At 45.4% G+C, this 27416-nt stretch overlaps 1 protein-coding gene across 2 annotated transcripts in view; it reads left to right on the plus strand.

The window, feature by feature from the left end:
* sbno2b (strawberry notch homolog 2b) overlaps positions 1–27416 on the plus strand; it is a 44587-nt gene that overhangs the window by 4812 nt on the left and 12359 nt on the right. The window contains exons 2-15 of one of the 2 annotated variants that reach the window (XM_077024218.1): positions 5388–5566; positions 6286–6365; positions 10402–10495; positions 23157–23312; positions 23584–23667; positions 23961–24060; positions 24155–24315; positions 25262–25395; positions 25543–25633; positions 25976–26119; positions 26237–26354; positions 26444–26549; positions 26634–26787; positions 27044–27220. In XM_077024218.1, the coding sequence (XP_076880333.1) occupies positions 5459–5566; positions 6286–6365; positions 10402–10495; positions 23157–23312; positions 23584–23667; positions 23961–24060; positions 24155–24315; positions 25262–25395; positions 25543–25633; positions 25976–26119; positions 26237–26354; positions 26444–26549; positions 26634–26787; positions 27044–27220 (1707 nt within the window). In that variant the 5' untranslated portion in view covers positions 5388–5458. Of the gene's footprint in view, positions 1–5387; positions 5567–6285; positions 6366–10401; positions 10496–15074; positions 15564–23156; positions 23313–23583; positions 23668–23960; positions 24061–24154; positions 24316–25261; positions 25396–25542; positions 25634–25975; positions 26120–26236; positions 26355–26443; positions 26550–26633; positions 26788–27043; positions 27221–27416 lie in introns of those variants that run through there. The other variant, XM_077024219.1, reaches the window with a different exon arrangement.

The following is a 27416-nucleotide window of genomic DNA, read 5'->3' on the forward strand; positions in this document are numbered from 1 at the left end:
TATGAAGCAAGAGGTGAAAATGACAGTGTTAAATCTGTGTTCACGTGAGGGGTTTGGAATGCCGAGCCATCTGCTGTTTTCACGGTTCTATCTGATAGTCTGATAGTCTGGGAGCACGTTTTACATTGTGCTGGTGCTCAGTCCACCCACAGTTCTCCCATGACCTGCTCAACTAACGCTCTTTCTCTTCAACCTCTCGCTGCTTTTGCAACCAATTAACTTGAGAGCTCCACACAACCCCCAAAGTGTAATAGATGACTGACCGGTTCCTTTTGTGCAGAACGTTCTAATCCAATCCTGCCGGACTCTCAGATGGTCCCTATTATTTTGCTCCAACGCAATTCTATTAGGACTTCAGTGTACAAGTGTGTTGTAAGTTGGGATTGAGCAGAAATGTGGACTGCCTTGTCTTCCCAGGAACTGAGTTTGGAAATGTATGTCAGTCCTTAATTTAAACTTGTGATAGATTTGTTTTTAACATCTCTTTTGGTTCGGGAGAAAAAGCACTGCCATTCTTTTGTTGATTGTGACGTAGGCATGAAACGGTATCTATCTAAATTACGAAAGACTAACTAGGCAGATGTTCTGAATGTCTGGTTAGATCTTTGTCGTTCTCTAATTTGGAGATCCAAAAGTGAAGGAGATTAATATGATATACAGTTTTACATTTTCTTGTAGTGTTACCTGATGTGTGGTCTTCATCTTCCAAATAGCCATGTTTCTGGAGCCACCTCATATAATTTAGGTGTCTAGGATCAATGTGATCATCCATGGTATCTGGACATTAAAGATCTGCCTGTGGCAAACCTAACCATGGTATTAAAGTCATTTAGTCTGCCACACTATTAAAAATTTTTTTGCAAGCATATTTTGTGTTCTTGCAGGAAATGTAATTTGGTTGTTTGACATTTTCCACTAGCATGTTTGTTGGACCAATAAACAACCAAAATGTGTCATCATGAGACGTTCATAAATGGGGGGGAAAAGGCGTACTCTTAACACAAATACGTCACATTACCTGCAGGGCCCTGTTGGCAACCACAGAACATCCTGCTACGTAATGTGACAGGAGGGCTTGCACAGTTTGCGTTATCAAATTATACCATTATGTACCCTTCCGCCGCTATAATTAGATCCCTCATCTTACTTTCTTGTTGTTCTAAATTTTAATATTTGCTCTCTACCTGTCCAAATCCAAACCAAACCAACATGGTTTTGAAAAACAAATTTTTTTGTTAACATAGTCCAGCTGTATACTTGGTGTTAACTTTGTGGATGACTTTCAAATTCTTTCATTTTCATTAAAGTGATATGATATGATATGACTTGATATGACTATAATTTCACCATTTTCTTTCGGCAAAATGTTCTAAGCACATATTGCAAATTGTTTGCCGCAAACCAGGTTTAAGCACCTGATGAAAGGTAGGCTATTGGGCATGATGATTCACGACACAGGTAGAAAACGCATGGGTGTGCCATTTATTCCTGAGGCAGGGGATTTTATTATTTTATTTTGTTTGTTTTATTAGTGCTTTGTTTTTCAGGAAACCGCTACATTACGTTATTTCGAAGCAGCGGAAAAACCATGCTCATTTCTCGAAGACATTCAGAAAAGCCAGCATGCGTAACCCACGGTCCGTTCATAGGCAGGTTATTGGTTTCAAAGGAGTGTTCCCCACTATGGAGTGTTCCACGTAGCCTTTTTTTCCAGGAAGAACAAGCTTGCTTCGGCGCCAAACGCCGAGTTTAGAATTCAGTCGTGCCCCCGCCATGTAATCACAGCTGGAAGGAGAACGCAGACCCGCGTCAGACCCGCGGCATCGAACAGAGAAGCGGGCTCTGTTAGGATGTGTTTGGGTTTCGGGAGCCAAGAGGTGACATCACTCACTGAGCAGCTGGGTCAGGGTCAGGCTGGCAGTGGGCGGAGCCTGACAGGAAAACACAGCAAAGACCAGTGAGATAGGAGGCACGGCATGAAGGGGTTAGATAAGGTCTGTCTCTGAATTCAGATGTCTGATAGCTATTCTGATGCCTTTCTGATACTACATGTTTGCAGAGCATGTAGTGTATGTGCACAGGAAATAGGGAACTTTTAGGCTGGGAACTGGAAAAAGGTTTTCTGGTTTAGGCCAGGTTCAGCACATCTAGCTGAATCGTCACTGTTGCAGACACCATCATTAAACCATCTCAGAGGCTCTCTCCTTCTCCTCTGTGTAATTAAAGTTTTTTCAAAAGAGAGTCAAATTACTGAAACAAAAAATGGCTGAAAATGATTTCTAAAAATGCAGCTTTACAAGTGCACATGTATTTGTGTTTGTTAATGGATTTTCTCATGCCACACACATAATTAGTCATGTTGTGTGGGCTTTGCTCCATTTGCATATATATTTAAAAAAGAAAGTAAAAAGTCTAAAATATAAAACCTTTTTTTGTCATTTCCTTCCTTTAATATCAGAACGGTGGCTCGTGCAGCCTGCAGCTGTCTATTACGCTCCATTACAGCTCACTGGACTGATAGCTGTGTTTCTGCCACTGAATAAGATGGCTACATTTTAAAAAATGTCTCATAAATTTTTCATTCTTTTGAATTGTGCTCCTACTGCTAGACTGTGAAGTACATTATTCCCTTCATTAATGTTTTATCTCTTAATTAATTTGTCATAGTGTTTTACAAGGTGTGTGGTTGCATTATATGCGGCATAACTGATGAACAGATCACTTGGTCTTGTGGTATTTCAAGTCTTTTAAGTCACTGGTGTGTTGTGAAACGTCTTAAACGCCTAAAGACTCTCACTGGGTCCCAGAGCCAGGAGATATGCCAAGTCATCCGGTGGTGATGTTGCGCTATTGTGTTTAAGTGTGTGTGTGTGTTACTAGTGTGTAGAATGGGATGGACAGAGCAAGAGAGACCCGACCTGAACATTATGTTAGGTAACTTCTCCAGAACATACTTAAATATATATATAGTATGTGTGTGTGTGTGTGTGTGTGTTTATATATATATAATAAATATAACGGAACGGATATATATATATATATATATATATATATATATATATATATATAACACACACACACACACACATATATAGAAGATTACAGGTGGACTGAAGGACCACTGCTGAAAATATCCTGTTTCTCTGGAAACTTTCTGTAATTCATCTGTCCATCTGATAAAGAAAATGTAGTTCCATCAAGCGTACAGTTGAGAAACACAAGCGAATGTGAAATGCTGGTCCTGTTCTTAATGCTTTGGTTCATGTCAGACTCTGTGCTCTCTGTTATGCAAGACCTGCTTGACGGCGGTTTTGCTATGGCTGGCTGTCGCCTAAAGCTGTTGAGTCAGGACTGAGATGACCAGAGTCAAACTCCCTGGATACCCTCCATGCGTCCTAGCTGCCTACACACACTCATTGTGAAATGGCAGAAATATGTGAGTCTGGGGCTTTGTGTGGAAAATAAGTAAACTGGGGGGGACCCCTACCCAGCGCAGGACAAGAGAGTGCATGGGTATTTATATACCTGAACCCGTCCTCTTGAAACGGCAGAAACACGCCATTGCCTTTTGTAAACCACAGGTGTGTAATTTACGCTTGTATACTGTGTGCGTACTGGGAGTTTCTCGGTAACCTGCAGTGCTTTAGCTTTGAAGTGTGAAAGTGTCGGGTGGCTCAGAATTCAGAGAGGAAGCAGGCGAGAAACATGTGAAAGAGGAGGAAGCCGTACGACGGGGCAGGAGTCACACGAGATTGGGTCATGGAATATTCCCCCTCCACGACGCAGCCACTACCGGGCCACCCAGAAAATAAAGCCTGGGGCAGCGAGTAGGGTCCCAAAGTTAATCGAAAGATTAATACGAGAGAGAGAGAATTTTCTGACCTGGAATGAACTTCTCCAGCTGCAAATCATTAGTCTCTCCATTGCACACGCAAGTGCTTCAAATAACCGATTTAAAACATCAGGGTTTTAGTTTGCAGTCGGAGTCCCTGACTTTTCTTTGCATTTTGTGCTTGTGTATGAACACTTATATTGATAGAAAATACAGTAGTCCACTGTCCACATCTGTGGTATTATCATTTTTACATAATTCAAAATCAAGAATCCCCAAAGTTGATAGAGTGGGATAGGCTGTGTGCTGATCATATTCGTGCCTTAGTTTTAAAGGAAATTATTGCATTAGAATATTAAAAAAATGATTCATTTCCTCTTGTCCTTGGATATCAGTGTTTGTTTGTGTTTCAGCAGATAGTTTGAAGCAGCTGCTTGGTTCGTCTTTTGCAGGAGTGGCCACATTTCTGGGTCTGACTGTATTTGCTTAGCTGCTTTCCCAGTAATGATGATGGGTCTTTACAGGAAGAGCTCCTCCTGAAGCCCATGAATATGATCATTAGTCTATTGATTGCATTGAGCTGAAGTTTGGCCTGGACACCAGGAAATGTGGACACCTGTTTGCTGTGATGCGTTTAACTGCTACGGTCTGTCATACATGTCAGGAGGAAACATGCACGTTTGAAGCACCCAAGAAAACTCCAGAAAAGCTTAATTGTGATTTGATTGTTTATTTGTTTTGTTGTTTTTTTTTTTTTTGTTTTTTTTTTTTTTTTTTGGGGGGGGGGGGGGGGGTTATGCTTGTGGGAGCTATAGAAGAATGTTTCTGGAGTGTCTTTGCTTGATCTTAAGCCCTAGAGGCACAAACTTTATCTTGGCAGAAGAATTTGACAAAATCGTCATCAGCTCAGCCCACATCAGAACGTTAAAACTATGTTGACGTTGGCTGTTCCTGAAGAGGAGCTGGGAAAAGCCTCTTTCCTGTGACCACTCCCCTTACGCCCGGATAGCTGAATTTGTTCCAGATTCTTGACGTCACAGGAACTACAGGGCGTAGACATGCTACTTCAAACTATAACTATTCATTCTCAGTTTAATGTGACGTCTTCAGAACACTTGTCACACGTCACTATGACCGAGCAAGCCTGCTTCAGGGTCTACAAATCCCCTGATCTGGGTGGGTGGTGTGAGTCATTTCATGAATATCTAATTATGTGAAATATTCTTGAAAGTGTCACTTCCTTTGCTTCAAGCATCCCATCATTGCATACCGAGCGAAATGTAATATGGGTTTTAATCACCCAGATGTCAGATGTTTTCGTGCCTTCTTAACAGGTTCTCCAGGCTGAAGTGTGGCCACTTACATAATGAACCATCAGGTTTTTCTCAAATGTGATATTCACTCTGTAGCTCTTCTTGATACTTTAGCGGCAAAGCTCTAAACCTCTGCACTAAAAAAAATTAAATAACAAGGCTAAGTGACTCTTAAACACAGGACTGCTCTTCTGTTCCTGTTGGTACCTGACGGTTCTGGTGTCTTCTGTTTATGTGTTCAGGACATGGCGGGCGTGAGGCGCTGATCCACCGTGTGCTCCTGGCTGGTGTTGGTTAGCATGCTCCACGCCTGATGCCTTCCCTCTCTGCTTCACCTGCCATGGACGGGCAGAGCTGTCCGCATCCGGAGGGACCGCTGGTGGAGAATGGAATATTTGGCATGGTGTCCCCCACTATGGAGGTAATGTGTCACGTGGGTCACACACTGACTGGCCATGTCACTCCTGTCGCTTTCAATAGAACCGTTGCACCCCTGGGGAAAGATTAGATTTCACTATGTTCACTATGTGATATGGGACTTAGCCTAGATCAAATCATGACATGATCGCTTCACTAAATTAGGGCCTTCTTAAAAGCTGATGCATCCTCATTTATTTAAAATATATATTTAAAAAATATTTGAATGGAGTTAAACTTTCAAATGCATTTGGACTCGAAGGTCAGACACATACGTTGACTGAAGGGTGTGGGTCATGTCATGTCAATGTGATATCAGAATGATTGTCTTCTGAGGATGACATTAGCATTAATCTGTATTCACATTTCATTCGTTACGAACGTTTTCTCTTTTGTTACCCAACGGAAATATGGTGATGCTCCAATTCAGATCTTGTCTTCCGTGGGAAAGACACACAGTAAACAAAAAAGTTAATTTCGGAGCACAGTGGTGATTTTTCAACGTGCCGTGTTAATGCAGAACCAGTGGAAATGGGTGTCAAATGTATGCAAAACTTTGTTTTGCCTGCATGTCCCCCCTGTTTGTTAGAGGTTTGCATTTCGTAGGCACTTGTGTACTGTGGAACAGGTTCAGTTATGTGGTGTTTGATGGATCAACCCTTCACCACCACGCAGGGATGTTTGTACTGACCTCCATCTGAACACCATGTTTCTCTTCTTTAGACTCCGATGTATCCCTCCACCCCGTGGAGTTTCCCACAGCAGCCTTACAGCTTGTGTTGGCCTGGGCAGTCTGGCAGCCAGTAAGTACTCCAACTTCTTTTCTCGTCATTTCTTGTCAACTTCGTGCAGTCGTTTGCTTTACCATGTTTAGCAAAAATGGGAAATTTTTTGATTTGCTTTGATTAGCTTAACTTTATCAAAAACTGCTGAGCCAATTTGGGTTTAATTCACTACGTCAGAGAAAGGTGCTGCAACGTTTCAAACTTTCAGAGAAGGGTGAAATTAGAACGAGCATCACAGGCTTTCCTGTGCAAGATAGCTGCTTGCAAATAGTTGAAAAATTGGGTGACTAAAAGTGATACAGCAGTGGAAAAAAAATTATTTTTTGCTGGCCAAAATTATTGTCTTCTGACAATGATGAGTAACTAGAACAGTCATTATTGCATTAATTAAAAAAGAGGTTGAGAATGTTTCCTAGTTCTCTGGATACGTCAGTAAACTTTGATGTGCTTTGTCATATTGGATCAACACGTCTCAATTTTACCTCTAGATCCTCTGTGAAACTGAACAAGAATGAATGTGATTGGTGTCACTCTCCATTAAGGTCGAAACACAATCTTGACTGAAAGGAGTGAATTCTGCTTTGTGGTTATTTGTTTAATTGTGATTGGCCTTATTCTATAGTTGCCTGAAAATATATTATACAAGAAATTAGATTATCTAAAATTGCTTTCCACAAGTTTCTGGTGTATAAAATACATATACGAATGAATAGATGATCATTCCCTAATAATCATAAGCCATTGCTATTGTGCATTAAAGCAGCTTGAATTTATACACACTGATGTGTCTTAAAAAAAAGGCCCATCTTTCCACAATGACATTATCACACTACTCAATTTCCCATAATCGCACGGTTAAGTGTAATTGTGGAAAGTTGAATCAAAGATGTGAGTTAACTTGCTCAGTCTGCTCCCTGTTTAAAGTCGCCTTTGCTCAGCAGAACCCGTCAGATGTTTAGGAAAGTCAGAGAGGAGACCAGCTTAAGCAACAGACGGAGTATGTGAGCTGCATATGTGTGTTACGGTTGCTTTGTTCATCGGGCCAGTAAAATTGCAGTCTCAGTTGTAGGATGAATGACAGCGTGTCTCTGATGCTAGCATCAGTCCAAATGCTACATCCTGTCTGCCCCTCGTGCGCCTGTGAAAAACGGACGTCTGTGCGTACGATGTTCTGGATCAGATCAGTTCTTTCAGCCTGTCAGAACAGGAGGGATGGACTATAAAGTGTAACTAAGTATAGTGCTACTGGCTTAGGGCCTTTGGATATTTTTGAAAGCCTTTTGTTCAAGGCTGGAGGAGCCGGAAGAACCAGTCTGGTTGTCCACGTAGTGGATTCTTAGAAACCTGTGCTTGCTTTGTGTGATTTTTCTAGGTATGCTGTACGTTGAACCAGGCTAAGACACTTAGGCTTACACGCTCTTGTGTAAAGCTCCCGTTCTCACCCGAGCTAACACAAAACAGATATATTACACTTGATAATCTTCGGAAAATGTTAGACTGGAGTTATTAGACCTTCCTCAAGCAGCCCCCTTTAGTCCTCTCCGCCTCGGGGAAGTGGAAGCTCGTGTTCTGTGTTATCGTGACGCCAGAGATAAGAGCGTCTTGCCCTGCCAGAGGCGTGTGTGTGGGCTTGCAGAGGCGGAGTGTTCTGGGATAGGCCCACTGCTCCAGAGGAATGGCTCCCAGAGCGCACACTGCCGTATGAGTGGAGTGGACAGAGAGGGCCTGGTCTGTGGTGACACTGGGAGCGGAGGAGATGAGGGTTTCCATTCATCTGCACAGCCTTCCGCAACACTAGCGAGTGCCAAGGCTCGGATGAAATAACCTCATGTGGCCCCGCATAGGCTGGCCCGCTTCGGTTTTTCGCTTCAAAACCAGTAGATGAACCACATCGGCGCCCTACCTAGTTCGGGAACCACTGTTGTATTTGTATTCATTCGGGAATTGTATCTGTATTTAAAGATGGTGAATCCCGAGTTGTCCAAGGTGGATTTTGTTTTGTAGTTTCTTGTATGACATAGTTATATGTAGTGAATTATATAGTGTGTATTACATAGTTTATATACGTTTTTGCATTATGTCATATGTGACATTTTGGTTTTTGTGTATTCACATTGCTGGAAACATGTGAGGACATTAAGTGTTAAATTGATACTAATATTGTATCAGAGGTGGGCGGGGTATTTTGTGTGAAAGGCCAGGTTCCCTTATTATTAGGGAATGTGGGTTTGTTTTTCTGTATGTTTTAATGGTAACCCATAATGTCTCGTTAAGCATACTGAACATGACCCCGTTAGTGGCCTCGTGACCTCACACAAGAACACCAATAAAATCCTTCCCAGCATTCTGTTGAATAAGCAGCCCCAAATCAGTTCTGTCCTTAGTTTAGATGATATAATGTACATTTTGTAAGTGTGTTCTTACTTTCTCCTAGTAATAGATTTATTGCTCTTCCTGTGTCAGCTGAGGACAGCTGTGTGTGTGTGTGTGTGTGTGTGTGTGTGTGTGTGTGTGTGTGTGTGTGTGTGTGTGTGTGGGTGGGTGGTCAAAGGGAAACTACACCTAGTGTAGTGGTTTGATGTTTTGAAATCAATCGTGCTAAGGGGTGTTTTATGAATACTTCATTTTGCCTCCTTGCCTATATTTGTTTGTTTGTAGGGTTTTTTTTTTAGCATTTTGACGGCTGATGAGAGCAACAATAGGATTAAGAATGAAACTTCCTTAATTGTCATATGGTGATTTCCCACATGGGAGTGTCTGTAGAGGGAGAACCGAAAGTGAGTGTCACACGATGCGACCACGACTCGCAGTCAGTGTACGTCACACGCTGTTTACGTCAGCGGTGTGCTCAGAGTTGTGGAGCCTCTCTGTGGAGGAGTGCCCACCTTGTCTTTAAAGCCCAGTCCTGAAGGTGTGGCGAGCCTGTGTTTCATGTCTGTGCTCATCCTTGTTATGAAAGTCTTAGATGTGAGTCATTCTTGCTTTTTGCTACCTTAAATGTCCATATATTTGGCTCATTCGTCATTTTTTTTTACTTTTATTTTTTTTATCACCATGACTATAATTTTCATCCATCCCACTCAGAATACTGATAACACTGTACCTTGTTATTATTAACAATTAAACACATCTATGGACACTTACGTTCCTCATTAAAAAATGATTTTTAGTTTTGTCCAAAACACACAAAAAAAAGAAAGACACGTTTGCCAGAACTTGCGGATGTTTGATGTAAAGTTGTGCTGGTCGCTCATAAAGGAGACATGATACTCGTCTGAGCTGTAGTAAGAATGTAGCACCAGCTGAAGCGTAGCGCTCTGTAGCCGCTGTTATTAGCACAACACGCTGCTTTATCATGCTTATTGACACCACAGGAGTACTACAAATTCAGAACAGTCGTGTTTTTTAATTTCTTCAGGTTTCTGAAATGAGACAGCTATCAAAACATGAACGCAAATCACTACTTTGAAGGAATGTATTAGGTTTTTCATCAAGGAAATTAATGCGTAATTAATGCTAATTTGTACATGTAGCAAAATAAATGACTTTTAACATTGTCATATTGATATATTAAGTCCTGCTTTTAGAATTCTTGGCTACATAAGTTGTGGAAAGATCTAGATGAGAGTAAATGGAAATATAAAATTAATATATCAAATCAATGTGTTAATTTGGTCAATAAAAATCTTTATTGATCTTCTAATGGCCTGGTCATTTAAACATCCATAAACCTTGATTAAATCTCCTTTTATACAAAAAGAAACTGTATTTCACTTTGTGTGTTCCTCTGATGTGATGGTGGGTTTCTAGGTAGATTCTGGGACGTAGGATAATCGGCACCGTTTCTTATTATAAATCAGCCGTGATGTTGATTTGAAAATTCCTCCTTAACGTTCCATTACTGTTCCTTTCTTTCATTGTATATCATCAAAATGTTCTTAGAATATATATATACGTAACATTTTCCAGTGTTCACTGTGAATTTAAAATTCCATTTAAATTCCACATTACATCTTTTTGTTTTGTTTTGTTTTTCATTTCCTTCGTCTCCCAGGCAACACCACTCCAGCAGCTCTCCTGAGATGGCCCTGGATGTCTGGAGCCATCACTCGTTCTCAGACTTTGACATCGGCGTCCCCTTCCCAGAGGTAGGTTGGGACCTTTTATCAGTCATCCATGCAAATGCCATCGAGACATTGCAGACGTTGAGGGACTCGCCTGTCCATACGGCCTAGACAGGGTCTCCGTGCCCTCGCCGGCGTTTTCGCTTTCGAGAATGTTCGAATGTTCACACCTCAAAAGCTGAATGCACTTGTAGTTTGAAGGGTTTGATTTGGTTTAAGATGAAGCTTCGTGCTGCTTCTACTGTTGTGTATGTGGTTTAGCTGCTAGCACACCAGTTATCTGGGGAGTTTTTTTCCCCCAGCCAAAGTGGTTGAATATAGGTGGTTCAAAGGTTGGCACTCTTTTTCACTTTCTCTTTCTTTATCAGACACAGGGGCTGAGTCCAGCTTGCTGTGTGCTGACAGTCTCCCTTCTCTTCCTGAACAGGACATTTCAAATAGTCATCGTCCTGCATTGTCCTTTTGTATCTGCAGTCACAAAATACTGCTTTAAACTCACTTTAAATCCTCCACACCCCTTTAAACCTGTAGTCACATTCTCCTATTCAGCTGAATGATAAATACCTTGATCCAGTTAGTGTTAATATCAAATTATGAATGATGTAGCGCATCAATAATTTAAAAAGTATGAGAAATGAGGGATGGGGCTACTCTATGGGGACATTCAACAATCTCTGTTCTACATTCAACAAGCTCTTTTCTAAATTTTTCTTCATCCAGTAGACAAAAAACATGCATTTGTACATGAAATGGTTATCTAATGCTTCTTGCAAGTCCTTCTAACAGTTTCCTTTTAGAACAGACCTTAATTCAACACAGTCACTATACACTTCAGATATCTCAGCTGGGGAAGACTGTTCCTCACAAGGTCTCTCTTGAGACCATATTTGTCCTGTGACTAATACTGACCACATTGACCAGCAGGGGGATCTTACTGCCATGCTGCATAAGACACACACACACACACACACACACACACACACACACACACAAAGCCTGCACCTGCACATGTAAAATCAGCCTTATTCCCCTTCCTTCTCAGAATGTCAGTGGTTAAACATGTGAAAATATGTTGTTATTCATTTGTGCTCTTAACCATTATTGACTATGTGAAGTTGAGGACTTCCTCGTATTGTTTCGACACAGATATGTTCTGTGGAAGATGTTCATGGGAAGAATCATAGTCAAAACAGAAAACCAAAGCGCTGTTGTCTTCTCACACAGCGTAGTGGTTCTCCATCCGGGTCAGAGCACCGGTCTCACTCTCTGGTCATCTCTGTGCCTTTCACAGCCTGCAAATTAGCAAATTTGAAGGAGTTGAATAATTTCAGTAAATGTTATAATTGCGGCAGGATGAGGGGGATCCAGCCTGCAGCACCTCTTAACTGGGTCAGCGCTGCCCGAGTGGACCCTGAGCTGATGTCTGGAGATCAGAAGATCTGGACGGATGGAGTAACCTCATGCACCGGTCGCCTGGCGTGTTTGCCCCTATTTGATGCTCAGCATGTTTGGGCACCCTCAAACGCTGATGATATGGTTTAAAAAAATCAAATAAAAATCTCAACTGAATTAGAGTTCACACTGTTTCTCTCGATGCAGGTGTCAATAACGCCTGGAGTGGCTCTTTATCGTATCAGATTCAGGTGTAGTGAAGTTTTCTAAAGTTTCTGAGCAGAAAACAATACAGCCTACCTGAATTAGAGTGATGTGTATGTGAAACCACAGTTTAACCACAGAGTAAGAGCAGAGCTCAGCGACCTTGGTGCTAGGGTTAGCTACACACACACACACACACACACACACACACAATGCGAAAGCAAGAGAGACAGAAATTTTGTAAAGAAATCTATGCGACAGGCTTTTGCAGCATGCCTTTGAAAGGCTTTTGATGATCAGCTAGAAACCTTAATATGTGGGCAAGTTCTGTGTTTGTTCAAATACAGAATGAGATTACGCTAAATGAGAATTTCAGAGGAACCTTACTGTCTAGGCAAAGCATAGGTTAAACTTCTGTGGAACGATTTTGATCTGACCCCACTACATCAGATCTCAGAAACCATGAATTTCAGACCTACCTCTAGATTTCCACGTGCCACGGTAAGGTGTAAGTTGGTCCTGTATTAAAATGTTATGAAGGAGGTCACCCCTCTAAAGGTGAACACCAGAACCTAGCACGCTTGGCCGTCTCTGCGGCTGAACCGTCCCCATTAAAAGATACTGGAACAAACATCACACACTCAATGACATTAACTTCAGCAATTAGAATGGAAATATGGTTCATAGCAACAGCAGCAACACGCCGCCTCCTCGTTAACCCACGAGACAACGGGAATTAATTGAAAGTAGCTCAGGCCTGCAGAGGCTGAATCATCCTTTCTGATATCCTATTATTGCCAGATGACTTCTCATTCATGGCTCAGGACGCCTCGCTGTCTCCCAGGGCAGCAGTCGTAGGTTATTGATGGTCATGGTCAGAGCCTCTTCCAGTAGATACTGTTCAGTGGGCCTTTTATAGTGACTTAGCAACAGAACCCAAACTGAGTAGGTTTTTCTTTTACATTATGTATAAAGCGAGCTCTTTTGAGCATTGATCTGTTTCTAAGTATTTCTGCATTAAAACTATATAATGTGATATATTTTAAAGCCAGATTTAGGCTAGAGCGTTATTGATACTATATGTACATTTCGTTGTTATGTACTGATGCTTCAACAAAATCATACATAAAATATACAGTCACCAGCCACTAATAGGCACACTGTGCTAGTACCAGGTGGCTTTCAGAACTGCCTTAATTCCTCATGTATAGATTCAACAACGTGGACAGACCTGTGTGTCAGTTACACGTCCATGATGTGAATCTCCCATCCCACCACATCCTAGTGGTGCTCTAATAGACTGACATCTGGTGACCGCCAGCTCGTTGTTGTGATCAAGAAACCAGTTTGAGATTATTTGAGCTTTGTGACACGGCGTGTTGTCCCGCTGGACGCATCTATCTGAAGATGGGTACAGTGGTCATAAAGGGACAGACGTGATCAGGCTGTGGGATTTAAACGATTCTTGTTGCAAGGCCGGACGGATCCATGCTTTTCATATTTTTGCACCAAATTCCTACGTTCTGGTATGAATGTCACAGCAGTCATCGACACTCCTCAGACCAGGAAATGTTTTCTGTTGTCTATTTTGGTGAGCCCGTCTGAATTCCAGCCTCAGTTTGCTGTTTTTCACTGACAGAAATGGCGCCTGGTTGTTCTCGAGATTCGACGTGTCGTGCGTTCGGAGTTGTAACAGGCGATCGTTTGAGTTAGTGTTGCCCTACTGTCAACTCAAACCAGTCAGGCCAGAACTGCTGATTTATGGATCGGTTTCTCTTTTTTTGGAATGTTCTCTATAAACCCCAGACATAAGTGTACATACATAAAGCGGACATACATGAAGCCAGCAGTTTCTGAAATACTCAGCCCAGCCTATCTGGCACCAACAACCATGCCACGTTCAAAGTCACTTAAATCACATTTCTTCCCCATTGTGGTGCTTGGTTTGAACATGGTCTTCTCAACCATGTCTACATGCCTAATTGCATTGAGCTGCTGCCTTTTGATTGTTAATGGAGAAATCTAATTAGCCAAGCAGTTAAACAGATGTATCTAATAAAGTGACTGGTGAGTGTATAATGCAATATAATATATATAATGTAATCTTTTGTGCATAATATTTCAGGTGTTTAAATAGTTTAGTAAACCTTAACTCTCACACCCTGCCCCTCTGAAGGGTTAAAGCATTTGCAGACTACAGATGTTGACTACAGATGTTAAACCATAAACAAACTTAAAATATCATTGTTTATGCAGTTAGATACAGATTCCTGCAGTGGATTTTGTGCAAGGAATCTGTTCTCAGGCAAGTGGAATAGACAGCTACCATGAACTTCTTGATGAAAAATGTTGCTAGCGGGCATTATTATTATTATTATTATTATTATTATAACATTATGTTTTTACATTTTAGCTCACATTTTATATGTGCAGCATGGATCTTGAAAGAAACGATACAATAATCATCTTAACACACCGTGTTTGCTCAGCGAGCATCTAATCTGTTTTCAATAGTCTTTCCTGCAACCATTAATTTATCTCTTCTAGTCGCTTAAGCTGCGTAAAAACTTAATTGTCTCAATTGTTTCCCATTCATAAGTGATGAATGAAAACACCATTCCCTTAGTGTGGGAGACTGAAATAATGTGCTCAACAGAGGAACCGCTAGCCTAAAGAGAATCATCATTAAATCATGATCTGCGAGCATTAAACACAGGCTGTGTATCGGCCACAGCGCACTAGAGGACCGGCACGCTGCGCTGTTTACACTACAACTGCGGTTGAGTTACACCATGTACAGTAAAGAGGGCCTGACTGCCAGGAACTCTAGTCACTTACCAACAAAAGCATCATTTCCTGAAAGCTCCTCCCCTTCTCCCCTCCCCCCCCCCCTCTCGCCCCTCCCCTCCCCCCCCCCCCCCTCCTCCCTCGGCATTGAGGAACCAAACCACAATCAATATGACTGAACATTCTAGGCAAATACCTGTCACTCCTGCTTTAGCGAGAGAGTAGAAACTTCAGCAGGACTGGGAGAGGCAGCAGGCAGCCGGAAGGGCACTGAAGTGTCCTACACGATCCGGGATCCTACCTGTTGTGCGTTCGCGCGTGCGTGTGTGTGTGTGTGTGTGTGTGTGTGTGTGTGTGTGTGTGTGTGTGTGTGTGTGTGTGTGCTTGCATGCGTGCATGGGTGTGTGTGTGTGTGTATGTGTGTGCAAGTGAGAGAGGTTTTTGGACGAAAGTATTCCTGGATTAGCTGGCCTCTCTCTATCTCTTCTCTCTCTCTTTTTCTCTCTCCCTCTCTCCTTCACTCATTCTGTGCCGCGCTCTTTGGGAATGCCACAGCTGTGAGGACGCCAGGCGTTCTCTCCTGCACATGGACGGATGTGCTGTTTTCTCGGGGTGAACAGCATTGAGTTACCGGAGAGACACTGGACTCATGTCACTCATGCAGTTTTGGACTAAGTTTTATGCATACCTGGGACGGCCACCTCCCGAGGTACCTCATCTGTTTACTTGTCCTTACTGGTTTTTTGTTTTGTTCTTAGTTTAGTCTCATGCAGTAATTGGCACAGTCACTGTTGTGATCTTTTTAACAGTTGTGCTTTTTAAGGAAAAGTGCCTGTGTGATAATTGTGGTGGCATTGTGGGAAACGTAAGTCATATTCCTGTTATTCTCGGAAGTCACTGGCACAGTGCCGATTTCTCTGGTCTGTCTCCAGGTATTTTTGTCTGTTATTTCCTTGACGTGGTGAAATAATGATATGCTTCCTTGTCGGTGTGTTGTTGAGTCCACCATGCATTTACTGTTCTATCCATCTTGATAAACAAGCTTTTCACTTTAAACGTACCTGCACTGTGTGATAATCAAAAGGCAAATTCCACCATAATGGCATGAATTATTGCTCTTCCTGGCTGTTATTGATTTTCAAGTCTGTGCCTGTTGGTAATGAACATGACAAAAGTAAATCCATGCTGGATTACAGTAAGAGATAGAGACGGTTCTAATCTGGCAGTGTGCACAACCTAATGACATCAGTGTTACCATTATATCTTCCTGTAGGGACGCATAAGCTGTTATATGGTTTATATTAAGAGTGTGTGTATCACTAATAGTTTAGTGATTATGGTCTATGCTGCTGTTTCGGAAGGGGCAGCGTCTTATGGTGATGGACGCCATGCAGGAGAGCGGACACAGAAAAATAATAAAAACCTCTCTTCGCTTTTCATCTTTTTGTGGGGAGTGGAAGGATGAGCCCTACGCTAAAACTCTCTGAATGTAAGGGATTCTCCAGAAAGGGAGGAATGGTGGCCTGTCTGTGCGTGCTATGCAAACAGGGCTATTTTGGGCCTTGGGCTAAGGCATAGCGCGTGCCTTACTGGAAGAGGGTGATGTAAGCTGCTATGAGCAGCGCGTGTATTCGGATACCTGTGAAGCACACGCACGCTAGTTGCTTCTCTTTTCTTTCCTTTTGTCGAGAGTCTTTGTTCTGACTGACTCTCTCTCTCTCTCTCTCTCTCTCTCTCATTCCTTCCCTTCTTTCTTTTTTTTGTCCTCATCTCACACCTCACATCCCCCCCCCCCCCCCCCCCCCCCCCAATTGACGTTTGGTCTGATATTTTGACACTTTTAAAGATCTTTTCAGCTTTCAAGCAAACCTGTTGCAATCGTTGACTCGGCAGCAGGAAGTTCTGGTGTGCCTGTGTCGCTGTGATGGCCGCACCACGCCACAGTCCTCTTCCCCTCACTCTTCATTTCAACAGCTCTGTAAGCGTCAGGCGGCGTGGTGCAACCTGACACACAGCACACTGTTGTAATAGTGAAGCACTGTTTGACAGGAGGAGTTGTTCATCACCGCCTCATTACCCCCCCCCCCCCCCCCCCCCGGCCCCTCACCCATGTGATCTTGAATAGCCTTTGATCTTTTGATCTATGATCATTAATATCTTTAATTCACAGACGTTTGCTCGTCTTCCTGCTGACTAGCGCAGTCCTGCGTCTTTGTCCTGCGTCTTTGTCCTGCGTCTTTGCCATTCGTGCATGTCTGTGTCTTTTCCTCTTTTCTTACTTTCTTTCGTTGTGGTCGCTCTCGGCCGGCTCACTGCAAGGGAAGCTCTCGCCACCTGCTACGGCCTGTCACCTTTGACCTTTTAATGCCTGAAGCGACCCCAGTGTTTGCGCCGGCGGCCGGTGGAAAGCTCTCCCCGCCTCACGCTCGCACTCGGGCCCGAGACAAACGGCGCCACCTCGGCGGTCCTCAAACGCGCCGGGTCGTTGCGCAGGACCGCAGCCAAAATGCGGAAAGACCAAAAAAAACATCCAGCATGAGAAACAGTGCGGGGGTGCGCTCGGCGAGGAGCCTGCGTAATCAGCCAGATTTGCACGCGGAGTACAGCTACACAAACGCAGTGCGGTAGAAGATTCGGAAAACTGCTTTCCGAAAAATGTTGTGGATGAGAAAACTCATTCGCTCACAACGTCATTCTGTTAAAACTCACAAATGTTTATGTTCGCTAAAGATTTAAGTGAAACAAAAGGAAAAAAAAACAAGGTGAAAGCACCGTAGCGTGCCACGTTTTATGATAACTGAGTCATAGAACGTACGGTTTCTGTGGAACGTTGTAAACCATGCAGTGCCACTTCGGTTCCTTGGAAACGCTGATCGCTGTCATGGTCAGATACTGTGAACCTTGGCAGCCTTAACGTCCCTAAGTGTACGGACACAGTATGCACATGTTTGTAAATGCACAGTCGTGGTCTGGTGGATATGGAGCTGGTCTTGTGACTGGAGGGTTGTGGGTTCAATTCCCAGGCCTGTGACTATGACTGAGGTGCCCTTGAGCAAGGCACCTAACCCCACCGTTCACCGGGTGCCGTGCTGCCCGATGCTCTGGGTAGGTGTGATCACTTGTGTGTTTGTGTGTGTTATCACGTGTGATCACTTGTGTGTGTGTTCTCGCTGCACGCATGTGTAAATGCAGAGGACAAATTTCAATTGGGGCAAAAATCACAAATAGTGCACTTTTACATTATTTTTGCATTACATTTTTACATTATATTACATTTACATTATAAATGCACTGAAGAAGCTTTTCCTAGTTCCTTTGCTGCTTATAGTATACATACACTACAGTTCACAGACTATACGTACAACTGCGTGTGTATTTATGTATATATTTATCTGTGTGTATGTATGTTGTCAGAATAAAGCAGCATGCTTCTTTTTGCATGCGTGTTTGACCATAAAAATGTTGGAATATTCTGAAATAACGCTTAGCTGTGTGGAAACGACAGTGCCCAGCTGTGGAATTCTGGGGTTTTCCTTTTGTGTTATCTGAGCGTTGGAGGAGCACAGCCTTCTGGGAAGACTTGCCTTCCATCCCCGCGGTTCACCAACATAATGACGTCACGCAGAATGGGCAGCGAAAGAGTTAACCTGCTCTGCTTGAGTATGATTGGCATGCCGGCCCTCATTTCCTTATCACAAGACATAGCATTGTTGTTGTTGTGCTAGCTGTGCATTATCCCTCCAAACGAGTCCTTCCTCTTCACTTATGGGACTTTGCTTCCTGTTTGCTCTGACAGAAGGTGCTTTAATGAGCGAAACTGTGGAGTGGCAATTATAATATGTTTTGGACATCACCCGACAGGTTTTCTTAATATATTTTACCATCTTCTGGCTTCTTACCATCTAGAAGGCCATCACTGGTTGTCTGAGCAAAACGTTTGTGATCGCAGTGTCTTTCTCCATTGCTTTAGCACAGCCGCAGAGGTAAGGATTACTCCACAACAGCAGCCGGCCATGGAACCGTGTCAGTATAGCGTGGTCCTGTTTCAGCGCTGGTCAGTGAGCAAAACAGCCAGAGATTGTATCGTGTCCCCAATGGGTCGTGTAAAGGAGGTCTATATATAGACACAGATGTGGTTTCTGAGGGCTGTGCTGGGAAGCGCAAAGTGCTTCTCTAAGCAGTAAGCGTCTTGGTGAAGTGGAAGAGGAACGTGTGTGCGGGACTCGTTAGACCCGTAGCCAATGAGGACACCTTCACTCGTTAGACCCGTAGCCAATGAGGACACCTTCACTCGTTAGACCCGTAGCCAATGAGGACACCTTCACTCATTAGACTCGTAGCCAATGAGGACACCTTCACTCGTTAGACCCGTAGCCAATGAGGACACCTTCACTCGTTAGACCCGTAGCCAGTGAGGACACCTTCACTCGTTAGACCCACAGCCAGTGAGGACACCTTCACTCGTTAGACCCGTAGCCAATGACGACACATTCACTCGTTACACCCGTAGCCAATGAGGACACCTTCACTCGTTAGACCCGTAGCCAATGAGGACACCTTCACTCGTTAGACCCGTAGCCAATGAGGACACCTTCACTCATTAGACTCGTAGCCAATGAGGACACCTTCACTCGTTAGACCCGCAGCCAGTGAGGACACCTTCACTCGTTAGACCTGTAGCCAATGAGGACACCTTCACTCGTTAGACCCGTAGCCAATGAGGACACCTTCACTCGTTAGACCCACAGCCAATGAGGACACCTTCACTCGTTAGACCCACAGCCAGTGAGGACACCTTCACTCGTTAGACCCGCAGCCAGTGAGCACATATTCACTCGTGAGACCCGTAGCCAGTGAGGACACCTTCACTCATTAGACTCGTAGCCAATGAGGACACCTTCACTCGTTAGATCCGTAGCCAATGAGGACACCTTCACTCGTTAGACCCGTAGCCAATGAGGACACCTTCACTCGTTAGACCCGTAGCCAGTGAGGACATCTTCCCTCGTTAGACCCACAGCCAATGAGGACACCTTCACTCGTTAGACCCACAGCCAGTGAGGACATCTTCCCTCGTTAGACCCACAGCCAATGAGGACACCTTCACTCGTTAGACCCACAGCCAGTGAGGACACCTTCACTCGTTAGACCCACAGCCAGTGAGGACACCTTCACTCGTTAGACCCGCAGCCAGTGAGCACATCTTCACTCGTGAGACCCGCAGCCAGTGAGGACACCTTCACTCGTTAGACCCGTAGCCAATGAGGACACCTTCACTCGTTAGACCCGTAGCCAGTGAGGACACCTTCACTCGTTAGACCCATAGCCAATGAGGACACCTTCACTCGTTAGACCCACAGCCAGTGAGGACACCTTCACTCGTTAGACCCGTAGCCAATGAGGACACCTTCACTCGTGAGACCCGTAGCCAATGAGGACACCTTCACTCGTGAGACCCGCAGCCAGTGAGGACACCTTCACTCGTTAGACCCGCAGCCAGTGAGGACACCTTCACTCGTTAGACCCGTAGCCAATGAGGACACCTTCACTCGTTAGACCCACAGCCAGTGAGGACACCTTCACTCGTTAGACCCGTAGCCAATGAGGACACCTTCACTCGTTAGACCCGTAGCCAATGAGGACACCTTCACTCATTAGACTCGTAGCCAGTGAGGACACCTTCACTCGTTAGACCCGTAGCCAATGAGGACACCTTCACTCATTAGACTCGTAGCCAGTGAGGACACCTTCACTCGTTAGACTCGCAGCCAGTGAGGACACCTTCACTCGTTAGACCCGTAGCCAGTGAGGACACCTTCACTCGTTAGACCCGTAGCCAGTGAGGACACCTTCACTCGTTAGACTCGCAGCCAGTGAGGACACCTTCACTCGTTAGACCCGTAGCCAATGAGGACACCTTCACTCGTTAGACCCGTAGCCAATGAGGACACCTTCACTCGTTAGACCCGCAGCCAGTGAGCACATCTTCACTCGTGAGACCCGCAGCCAGTGAGGACACCTTCACTCGTTAGACCCGTAGCCAATGAGGACACCTTCACTCGTTAGACCCGTAGCCAGTGAGGACACCTTCACTCGTTAGACCCATAGCCAATGAGGACACCTTCACTCGTTAGACCCACAGCCAGTGAGGACACCTTCACTCGTTAGACCCGTAGCCAATGAGGACACCTTCACTCGTGAGACCCGTAGCCAATGAGGACACCTTCACTCGTGAGACCCGCAGCCAGTGAGGACACCTTCACTCGTTAGACCCGCAGCCAGTGAGGACACCTTCACTCGTTAGACCCGTAGCCAATGAGGACACCTTCACTCGTTAGACCCACAGCCAGTGAGGACACCTTCACTCGTTAGACCCGTAGCCAATGAGGACACCTTCACTCGTTAGACCCGTAGCCAATGAGGACACCTTCACTCATTAGACTCGTAGCCAGTGAGGACACCTTCACTCGTTAGACCCGTAGCCAATGAGGACACCTTCACTCATTAGACTCGTAGCCAGTGAGGACACCTTCACTCGTTAGACTCGCAGCCAGTGAGGACACCTTCACTCGTTAGACCCGTAGCCAGTGAGGACACCTTCACTCGTTAGACCCGTAGCCAGTGAGGACACCTTCACTCGTTAGACTCGCAGCCAGTGAGGACACCTTCACTCGTTAGACCCGTAGCCAATGAGGACACCTTCACTCGTTAGACCCGTAGCCAATGAGGACACCTTCACTCGTTAGACCCGTAGCCAATGAGGACACCTTCACTCGTTAGACCCGCAGCCAGTGAGCACATCTTCACTCGTTAGACTCGCAGCCAGTGAGGACACCTTCACTCGTTAGACCCGTAGCCAATGAGGACACCTTCACTCGTTAGACCCGTAGCCAATGAGGACACCTTCACTCGTTAGACCCGCAGCCAGTGAGCACATCTTCACTCGTTAGACTCGCAGCCAGTGAGGACACCTTCACTCGTTAGACCCGTAGCCAATGAGGACACCTTCACTCGTTAGACCCGTAGCCAATGAGGACACCTTCACTCGTTAGACCCGCAGCCAGTGAGCACATCTTCACTCGTTAGACTCGCAGCCAGTGAGGACACCTTCACAATCGGGCAGATCGCTTGTCTCACGACGTTACGCAACTGTTCTGCTTGAGAAGTGGGCTGGACTCCTGCCTGGTGGTCCAGACTCCTGAGTCACTGCTTTAGGGGCTCAGAGAGCAGTGTGGAAAGTATACAGGGGTGGGGTGAGGGAACTCATCCTCTGATGTAATTTGTGTACTGTTTTGACTCTGAAAAAATAGATACTTGTTCAGGTGCAATGCAGTATTGATTACAATTTTTTTTGTTGTAGCTGGAGTTGAGTGAGTGCAGCAGGTGAGAGTGTGTGCCCCTGGTTTGATTACTGTCCTCACTAACGGAGAACTGTCATGGCTGCTCAGAACCCCTCTGGGAACGTTGAGATCCGCTCTGTCGTCACCTGTCCCAGACTGAATGGCACTGGGTTTGTCTCCAGGGCTTACCGTCCGCCCAGGAGGCGTGGAGATCGGCCTTTCATGCCGCGTCCGAGCTTCGAGCCGTGCGGGCTGCCCCCAGGGGCCACGTCTGTCTGAGCCCCCTCATTCTCATTAGCTGAGTGTTTTGTCCTTGAAGATTTGCTCCCTGCTAAACACTGTATGTCATATTACCTTCGTGTTTATCATTATAGTCGCCTTTTCTTTACTTCCCTCTGTGTGTGTTCAGGAGATCCGGTCTGTATTGCGGTCAGTTTGTTATAAAGCTTGCATTCCCCTTTTGTATCTAGGGATTTGTGGACTCTGCCTGCAGCCTTAAGCTAAAGTGCTAGAAAATCATCCTGGTTGTGCAATGATTCGTCAAGCTCTCCTGTTTAGAATGTCCTCTGGACCCATAATATGCCTTGGGAAAAACGTCTGGAGGACAGTTAATAGTTAAAAGAGTTTGGGCCAGAAAGGGTGCAGTCTTTGCAGCTGCTAGATTACCGCAAGCTTAGGTGGATGCACTGAGATAACATCTTTTAATCTGCGATAGTCCCTGGCCCTGTCTCTGAGTGCTGGGTGTCAGTCTGGAGCTTTGATAGTTGAGGCCGTTCTTACCCCTCCTGGCACGGCCAAATCAAGAAGATCCGAATGTGTGCGTTATGTCCGTTAATGACCACGCACACAGATCACGCGTTTTTGGTTCTTGTCATTATTTGAACCCATTTGAACTGCTTAAAAGAGTCTTTTAAAAATATTAACATATCCTCTCTCTCTTTCTCTCCCCCCCCCATACATAGGATCTCTCGTGTATAGAAGATTTTCCCACATCTCTCTTCTCCTCGTCTCCTCCCGACTCCCTGTCGGACTATGCAGATGTATCAGGGTTGCTTCCCAACAGTCTGGCAACTGTACCTACCTTATGGGACATCAACACACCAGCACAACCACAAGAGGTGAAGCTCGCTCCGAGCCACAACCCTGAGCACACACACACACACACACACACACACACACACACACACACACACACACACACACACACACACACACACAGACGTCTGCTCCACTCCTCCCACTTGACATTTTCGAGATTTCGTGTTTCCACTGGAAACACAAGGAAGCGTTCTGTTTGCACTTCCCATAAAACCACAATTTTGTTTTGGGGGTTTTTTTTTCTGTCAGGTTATGTAGATCCTTGAATTTACTTTTGTTTTCTGTTTTCAGCCTAGTTCCAACCGATTTCAGGGCTTAAGCAGTTTAGATGATTTTGCTGCTATAATCAACATACCGCCTCTGAGAGGCCTGCAGGTACTTTATTTATTTATGTGTTTATTAATTTTTTTATTTATAAAAAAATTTATTTTGTTAGTTATCTAATGATTTGTGTATTTATTGTGAAACCTCAGCAGGTAATAAATTTAATTATTCAGCTATGGATGTAAATCAAGTTAAATTTACTTGTACTGAATTTGTAATAACTACGCTATTAGAGTAATTGGCAGTGTTTTCATTGCTGCTTTATCTTGATTGTGTGGAACCGTGAACATCTCATGTGTTCTTTACCTACATCCAAAGCTGATGAGTATATGTGTGTAATTCAGAGACCCCACACACAGCCTGAGGAAGAGGAAGAGGTCGAGGAAGAGGAGACCGAGGAGCTAGGACACGCGGACACCTACGCTGACTACAAACCCTCCAAATGTAGGCTCCGCCATTGTCTCTCTCATCCGTGTGCACTCCCAGCTCTTTAGGTGTCCGTGGGGGAAACGTACTCTCCTGTGTATCTTTCCACCAGCCACCATAGGAAAGTCCCACCCTGACCGGGTGGTGGAGACCAACACCCTCTCCAGCGTGCCTCCTCCTGACATCACCTACTCTCTCTCCATCCCCGAGGCCATTGCTGACAGCGGCCTGCTCTCTGCTCTGCAGCTGGAAGCCATTATCTATGCCTGCCAGGTGTGTACACAGTCCTCAGCATCTGCACATTTTGGCTATTTACATCTCCGTTCTACACACACCGTGACTCATTTACATTTTGTCAGTGTTGTGTGTGTGCCCCCTAATGCCATAGACATGCACTGTGTGTCTTGTTTACTTCAGGGTAGCTCAGCTCCCCCCATTTTCACATTTACCTCCCCTCTCCGTTCATCAGCCACAGTAACTCACAGGACTGCTGAAAGAATAGAAGATACTAGACCTCTCCAGAGATACTAAAGATCTCCAAATATACTAGACCTCTCCAGAGATACTAAAGATCTCCAAAGATACTAGACCTCTCCAGAGATACTAAAGATCTCCAAAGATACTAGACCTCTCCAAAAATACTAAAGATCTCCAAAGATACTAGACCTCTCCAGAGATACTACTTGTGATTAGCTTCATCAGGGTACCCGCGGGTCCTTAAAAAGTCTTAAAATGTCTTAAATTTAGTTTTCCATATTCAAGGCCTAAAAATGTCTTAAAATGTCTGGAATTTTATGAGGGGAGGCATTAAATTATTATAAGTGTGTGTTGTTCAGTTGTTCTGGCGCGATGTGAACTTCGCCGAATCTAGCACTAGGACCATTCAGAAAATAACCGCTCCAGGGTCCTAGTGCTAGAAATGTGCAGATACCCTGTTCATTCATCTCGATCAATCTTCTTTGAATTCGGGAAAACATTTTTTATCATCTGTGTTTTAAGAAGCGTCTGACTGTATATGTCCTTTGGTAATAACGCAACTCTTAAACGTTCAGAGCACCCACACACACCCACACACACACACACACCCACACACCCACACACACAGATGAAGGGCAGTGAGGCGAACGTGGCTCTCACGTTCCAGATTCATGCTCCGAGCGCTCTGGTTCTTGACCCGGGCCCAGCCCACGGTTAATGTGCGACCTCTTTCGCACCACAGCAACACGAGGTGATCCTGCAGAACCACCAGCGAGCGGGCTTCCTCATAGGGGACGGCGCAGGGGTGGGCAAGGGTCGCACCGTGGCTGGCATCATCCTGGAGAACCATCAAAAAGGAAGGAAGAAATCACTGTGGTGAGAGACCGAGTCCTTTACTGTTTTGTGTCTGGAACATCTGATTCCAGATCAGGTTTTTCAGCATGGTCAGCGCTGGAACGTTCTGCTCTGATAAAGTGTGCTGTTCCAGGAACTGTGTTCACAATCTGCTTCTGCCCCTTCCAGGTTCAGCGTCTCCAACGACCTCAAATATGATGCAGAAAGAGACCTTCAAGACATCGGCGCAGCCTGCATCTTAGTGCATGCCTTGAATAAGGTGAATACGTTCACTGCGGTTACAGCTGTCTTGGACCTGGATAGGTTGAGTCCTGTCAGCGTCCTGCAGGACTCTTATTGTAAAGTTCTTCTCATTGTCTACACCAGGGCTATTCAACTATATTTTTCTGCGGGCCAGATTTGGCAGAGAGCTCTGACCTGTGGGCCAGACAATTTTCAGACCTATACCAATACTGTCATAGTGGATGTGAAATTGAACGTAGTTTGTTGCGGGGGGGGGGGGGGGGGGGGGGCGGTTCTGGCCCGCCGGCCGCCAGTTGAATAGCCCTGGTCTATACACTTGAACTCGATTTGACCGTGCGCGGTGATTCTGTGGTACTAGATAAAATACGGAGACACCGCTACCTCAGAAGGAGTCCTGTTTGCAACCTACTCGGCTCTGATCGGGGAGAGCCAGGCCGGGGGCCAGCGGCGCACCAGACTGGAACAGATCTTGGACTGGTGCGGGCCAGACTTTGACGGGGTTGTATCCTTTATGAGTGCTGAGATCACTCTGTGTATTCGATGTCTGTCCCGTGTGGTTTGACCATTGTTTTGACCCGGAAGCGCACCACGTTTGCCCTTGACCCTGCCGTGCGTGCAGATTGTGTTTGACGAATGCCACAAAGCTAAGAATGCCACAAGCACCAAGATGGGCAAAGCTGTGCTAGACCTGCAGAACAAGCTGCCCCAGGCCAGGGTGGTATACGCCAGCGCCACAGGTCAGTGTTTCCGTCACGCCGAGACACGGCTGAGGTCTTCCGCCGTTCCGCCAGCAGTCCAGGAGGCTGAATGTTCTTCTGTCTTTCAGGAGCTTCTGAACCAAAGAACATGATCTACATGAGCCGCCTGGGAATCTGGGGTGAAGGAACGCAGTTTCGGACATTTGAGGATTTCCTCCACGCTATTGAAAAGAGGTCTGTCAAAGTGCTGCGATTTTGAGAATTCACAGACCGCTCCGTGATGGAGTCTGATCAGCTGATCGTGCTCTGTATTGATAGAGGTGTGGGCGCCATGGAGATTGTTGCCATGGACATGAAGGTCAGCGGGATGTACATTGCACGGCAGCTGAGCTTCACAGGGGTCTCGTTCCGCATCGAGGAGATCAGCTTGGACGAAGAATTCAAACTGGTCTACAACAAAGCCGCCAAACTGGTGCGCACCACCCAACAGAACCGCCCACACTGGTCGGCGTGGCCTGACTTGACCTATTACATTTGGCTGAATGCCAAAATGCAGTCGCATAATATCATCCAAAAATTGTTTAGACATTATTTATTTATTTCTCTTGTCTGGAAACCTCATGTACCCACTACTTTTTTTTGAATAACTGCACATCTGTGTGTAGATGTATAGCCGTATGTAGGGCCATGTTGTTTAAGTGTAACCGTCCTTCTCTCTGCTATCCCAGTGGGCCGAAGCCTTGGCCATCTTTACTCAGGCAGCTGACCTGTTGAGTATGGTGTCCCGGAAGTCCCTGTGGGGTCAGTTCTGGTCCTCACACCAGCGCTTTTTCAAATACCTCTGCATCGCTGCCAAGGTGCGCTGTCTGGTGGAACTGGCCGGGAAGGAGCTGGACGCTGGGAAGGTGAGTCCCGCCGCACCCTGCTGAGGGTCCCGCCCCCTGCTGAGTCCCGCTGCGCCCTGCTGAGGGTCCCGCACACTGCTGAGGGTCCCGCCCCCTGCTGAGTCCCGCCGCGCCCTGTTAAGGGTCCCGCCGTGTCCTGCTTAGGGTCCCGCGCCCTGCTGAGGGTCCCGCCGCGCCTTGCTGAGGGTCCCGCACC

This window comes from Brachyhypopomus gauderio, chromosome 12, assembly GCF_052324685.1.
Source record: "Brachyhypopomus gauderio isolate BG-103 chromosome 12, BGAUD_0.2, whole genome shotgun sequence".
Classification (NCBI taxonomy): Eukaryota; Metazoa; Chordata; class Actinopteri; order Gymnotiformes; family Hypopomidae; genus Brachyhypopomus; species Brachyhypopomus gauderio.